The sequence below is a fragment of the Equus quagga genome, chromosome 3 (assembly GCF_021613505.1).
Source record: "Equus quagga isolate Etosha38 chromosome 3, UCLA_HA_Equagga_1.0, whole genome shotgun sequence".
Lineage (NCBI taxonomy): Eukaryota > Metazoa > Chordata > Mammalia > Perissodactyla > Equidae > Equus > Equus quagga.
In genome coordinates, this window is record NC_060269.1 from 67,999,628 (window position 1) to 68,004,775 (window position 5,148).

The following is a 5,148-nucleotide window of genomic DNA, read 5'->3' on the forward strand; positions in this document are numbered from 1 at the left end:
TGGCCGGGTCTATGGCCTTCCCCCCTCCCCACCTACTCGCGGCGGGGGCTGCTAAGAGCGCGGGGCGGGGGGAATATAGCTCCCAAGCGTTTTCTTCGCTCCCGGAGCTCAGACGCTCCTCCTGAGAAGTGGCAGATCCGGGCACCCCAGACCTGGACTCGGCTCAGCGCTAGACATTTCCACCTCAGTCTAGGTAGGCCATGGCGGGTCAAGACTCGCTCCTCGGTTGTCCAGCCTCTGTTCCCTGGAAGGAGCTCCCCACCCCTGGCCCCGCCCTGAACCCACTAAGACCCCCGCGTGCACCTCCAATTCTGCGGGTGCCTAGCCGTCCCCACCTGAGTTTCCCTCTGCCGCAAGAGCGGAGAGTCGAGCTACGACCCGGCCGGCTGGACCGGCTCAGGTTGCAGAGCAAGGGTTCCACCCCCCATCCCCGTACTTCCACCAGGAGAGTCCCTGCGGACCCTGGGTTGACTTCGGAAGCTCCCGCTTGTACCGTATTTACCGAGATACAAGCCGCGCGCAGCACCATTTCTCCCGTTTTCCTTGCTTTTGAGAACCATCAATACGAACTAGACCTTTCCAGAAGGTGGCTGGGGGTGGAAGAGGAATTCGAAGGGCGCGGGAAGAAAGCACTTGGGGAGGACAGTGCTGGGTTAGCACGTGGTTTCTGAAGGAACCAATGGGATCGGCGGTCTCCTCACTGGTCACCAGGCCGGCAGGGATGGCCCAGAGGAAAGCGCAGTTCGGGAGGCTGGGCGTCTCTCCCAGAGCTTGGCGCTGCGGTGCCTGCAGCAACAAGACAAGAAGCTCAGGGCGCTGCGCTTCCCCGGGACTGCGGACGCCCCCGCCTCGCCTCCTCCTCCTTCGGGATGCTGCTGAGCCCTGTCACCTCCACCCCATTCTTGGTCAATGACATCCTGAGGCTGGAACGCGAGCAGATTGGCCCCGAGGCCTTGCAACTCCCGAGGGCACGGAGGAGCCCGGAAAGCTCTCAGTACCTGCGACTGGTCCCAGAACTCCGAGGTTCGGAGGCTCACAACGCTGGTGGCGGCGACGGCGACAGAAGGCAGGAGGGGTCGGAGCCTCCTGGGGGACCCTGTGAGATGGTCACGGAGATGGACGCGGAACCCGTAGAGGAGCCACGTGAGTATGCGCTCTGGTCTTGCCCCTACAGGGAAATCGTGAGGGGGGATGGGTCATTACCAATTGGCTCGTGGGGGGACACGCACTCCTGCTCTTCCTGGCTCCAAGGACCTGTCCCCATTTTCCTCATTTGAAGAGTCCAAAGACAGGTCTCTCAGCCCCCTCTGCCGTCCCCTCCAGACACCCAGCGTGCTTCACACAGCCCTAACGAAAATAACGTCCTGAATCTTAGGGATTCACTATTTCCGCAGCCTGTCCTCTGATTCCCACGAACCATCAGCCCCACTTAAAGCCACAGTTGCCAGAAAGTCCAGCTTCTCTTTCTTACAGCAAAACCCTCTATAGCGTCTTAGCTTTGCAACATCACCGCCAGCCTTCCCGGCCGTCTCCGAATCTCTCTACCCTACACCGTCTGCCAGAAGCGTAGCCATCCAAGCAGCGGGGCTCTTTGGGAGTGGAAACGCCATAGGCTCTGGGGTCACTCCCAGGACGCCTTTTCTTGGTGTTTGCTGAGTGGCCCAGCCAGCCCAGTCACTCGTCTGCCCGGGTTCCTCGCCCTGAAAATGAGAGGTGGCACCAGACCGGGTGGCGGCGGAGTCTCTCGGAGTCTGGGAGGTTTCAGCTGCTCTGGGAGACGACTCCGGCCGAGTTTCGGCGCCTGGTCTCCTAAGGCGCCACCTCGTTCCCCGGCCCCCGCGTCCAGCGGCGGGAAGGGAAGGGACCGGCAGGGAGTGTTGCGTTGGTGGCGCGACTCCGCAAGAGAGGCGCGACGTTCTGAGAGATGAAGAAGCCGCTCTTTCTCTTGCTGAACCTCTGCGCCTCGGTCCGCGGCTGCCATGCGGGTCTGGGGGCCCGCGAGGCGCCTGCAGTCGTCGGCCTCCTCTGCCAGGCTGTGCTATGGCCCCTCCATTCAAGGCGCAAACTGACTAACTAGTTCGGAGTTATTCACGACTTGGGCAGGCTGGTTATTAGCGACTCCAGAAGTCTGGAGAGCCCTGAATTTTCGGTGTTCTCAAAGAAGCCGGTGGGTTTTCTGCAGCGTCCTCTAAACACTGAGCTCCCTGGGCGCTGCTTAGCCCTCTGGGCGCTCGCTCCAGCTCAGCTGAGAAAGGGTCGCGCTCCTGGGAGCACCGCCGTCCTCGCAGCGAAGGCACCTGCAGCGCGTTCCTCCTCCGCTGGGGACCCCGGGCGGCGACACTTCCGCAGCTGCCCTGGACGCCGAGAAGGGGCCCGCGCCGGCTACGGCTCCGGGAACCAAGCCCAGGGCCTCGGCAGCGACTGCGTGGAGAAGTGACCTCCCCGGTGGCCTCCGCGCCCCTCACCTGTCCCCAGCCGACCCACCTTGCTTTCAGGGCCGCAGGGCGAGAGGGGCTCGGCTTGCGCGCAGGAGAGCGCGGGGTGCCTGGGCCGCGGCCCTCAGCCTGCGTGGTGACTTCCAAGCGAGGGCCTGCTTGTTCCACAGAGCTGCTGAAGGTCATTTGTTACTTTTCGATTTCCTAAGAAAAATCCTCAGTATTTTTCTTCGCGAGGAGAGGTGTCCTCAGTTTCTCTGTGCACAGGCTTCTCTGAAGGAAGTCTTTATTTCCTCAAACTTTAAACACCAAACGGCCCCATCCCCCCTCCCCCCAGGAGATTGTGCCAGCAGGTTGAGGATTTGGAGTCGGGTTCCAACCCTCATGGGCTCTAACTAGGCGTGTCCGGCTCCACCTTTCCACGAGCTTGAATCCACTCCACGTTCCTGGTTTTCTCCTGGGGTGGGTTTCCGTGAAAGCTCAGCCTTTCCTCTCTGCCCAGCCTTGGGTAAAAGCCGAGCTTAGCCAAGACAGGAGAGCGGCGGGAAGAGGGAAGGACGGGCTGCATCTCGGCGGGCTGCGGGCACAGCCTCCTCGGGGCCTTGGCGAGGACTCTGTCCCGGGGAAGAGAAGTCTGGGGAAGCCGACGCCACCCACTTGCCAGGGACACCCCAAAAGAGAAAGAGGCCGCTTTTCAAAAAGCCAAATGTGGATCTCAACTTCATATATTCCTCAAAGAGAACCTCAGTTCCGGGCTAAGAGTCACAAAATATTTCGTTTTATTTTATTTTGTTAACTCGGATTGCAGAGCACTGGGTCCAACAAAGTCCTCTCCTGGGTCCCTGGTGCCAGTGGAGCACTTCACGACCAAAAGGACAAGGGTGTATGCAAAGGTGGGGTGAAGGTGGGAGACACGGAGACTCTTGTCCTTGGGCTAGGAGCCAAGGACCCCGCGATGCGCGCGGCACCACGACGGATAAGCAGGCGGACAGGAGCCTCCTCCGGCAAGCATGTCCCCGAGTTTCGGCGCCCTCTCGCCCCCGCTCCCCCCTTCTCGAAGAAAAGCTTCGTCAAACTCGCCCACCCTCTAGAACTGAATTCACAGCAAGCCGCCCCCACCCAACCCCCACAGGCACAGGCGTTCTGAGAAGAAAAGGAAGCTGTCTGAGACTCTTCGTCCAGTCTGCCTTTGGGGAAACGGCTGTACACCGGGAACCGCAGAGTGTCACAATTTACATTATGTGCCAGCAGGTAGAAAAGCCACAGAGCTTGGGGAGAGGAACATTCAGACCAGCCCGGGGTGGGGTAAGGCATCAGCAGGGGGAGAAGCGGGCGCGAAGTGAAGGCTACGTGGGGAGAGGGGCGTCCCTTGAAAACAATGTAAGAATCGCTCGGGCGAGCCTTCGGCTGGCGCTGACGACCTTCCTTCCTGTGCTTTTAGAGCCCGGCCTCCGCGGCGGGACCAGGGTGCCAGAGCGCTGCGGAGGCGACGGCGAGCGCAGCGACCGCCGCGAGCAGCCCGGAGCGCGGCAGCGGCGGAGGCCGCGCGTGCTCTTCTCGCAGGCGCAGGTGCTGGCGCTGGAGCGGCGCTTCAAGCAGCAGCGGTACCTGTCGGCGCCCGAGCGCGAGCACCTGGCCGGCGCGCTGCAGCTCACGTCTACGCAGGTCAAGATCTGGTTCCAGAACCGGCGCTACAAGTGCAAGAGGCAGCGCCAGGACAAGTCCCTAGAATTGGCGGGCCACCCCCTAGCGCCGCGCCGGGTGGCGGTGCCCGTGCTGGTGCGGGATGGCAAGCCCTGCCTGGGCCCGGGCGCGCCGGCCTTTCCCGGGCCCTACGGCGCCGCAGCGGCGCCCTACTCCTGTTACCGCGGTTACCCGGGCGCTGCTTACGGCGCGTGCTACAGCGGCGGCTACGCGGGCGCGCCCCCGGGCCCCGTGCCGCCCGCATCCCTGGCCAGTGCGGGCTTCGGCGGGGGCGGCCAAAATGCCAGCCCGCAAGGCCACCTGCCCTCCACGCTGCAGGGTGTCAGGGCCTGGTGAGGCGCCTGGGCTCGGATACAGCCTCCAGGGCCAGGCGCTCAGTCGCCGCCCCTCAGCCAACGGGTCGCGGCCAGGATGGTGGGATGGTGGGCCGCTGCCGCGGAGGAAAGAGGCGACCCGACGCCCCCCCCCCCCCCCCCCCCCCCCGAGCCCCCCGGGACAACAATTCCCCCCCCACGAGCCTTCCAGCTGAAGGCCCTGGGGACGCTCCCCGCCCTCCTCAAGATACTAAACGCGGGGCCTTCACCTGCCGCCCGCGAAGCAGCTCTGGGAGCCGGGAGGAAAGCCAAGGTGGCCGGAAGTTTCGGGTGTCGGAGCAGGACTGACGCAGGGGACTTTTCGGGCCTCCAACCCAGGGACTGAGGCTCCTTCATTTGTGTGCGGCAGCCCCAGGACGCTAGGAGGTTGATTTAGGGGGTGTCCTAGAGGACCTCGGTCCTCCAATTAGAGGCAACAGGTGGGGGAAGAAGGAGAAAAGGAGACGAGTGAGGAAAGGAGGATGAAGAGCCAGGAAGATGAGGATCTGGGAGGTCAGGAAGAGGGACTACCGTGGGAGACGCGCCCTCCCGCGGGGTTTAACCTGTCTCCTCCCTGCCGCCGCCAAAGGCTGCGCCCCTGGGGACTCAGTGCTAATCCGGTGCAGGCCCTTCTCGAGCCTCAACTGCTCCCCGGG

General features: G+C 63.2%; 1 protein-coding gene across 1 annotated transcript; it reads left to right on the top strand.

The window, feature by feature from the left end:
* The first annotated feature begins 640 nt into the window (after positions 1–640).
* Positions 641–4,587, top strand: NKX2-6 (NK2 homeobox 6). Its single transcript, XM_046655579.1, has 2 exons — positions 641–1,143; positions 3,877–4,587. Exons 1-2 carry the CDS (start codon positions 870–872, stop codon positions 4,473–4,475), a joined length of 873 nt encoding a protein of 290 aa, XP_046511535.1. The 5' UTR covers positions 641–869; the 3' UTR covers positions 4,476–4,587.
* Positions 4,588–5,148: the final 561 nt, after the last annotated feature.

What these genes read in the sequence shown, in the direction of transcription:
- NKX2-6 (XM_046655579.1), top strand. Translation starts at nt 870, where the DNA reads ATGCTGCTGAGCCCTGTCACCTCCACCCCATTCTTGGTCAATGACATC. An exon ending in GGAACCCGTAGAGGAGCCAC is followed by an intron (nt 1,144 to 3,876) that starts GTGAGTATGCGC and finishes CTGTGCTTTTAG; the next exon opens with AGCCCGGCCTCCGCGGCGGG.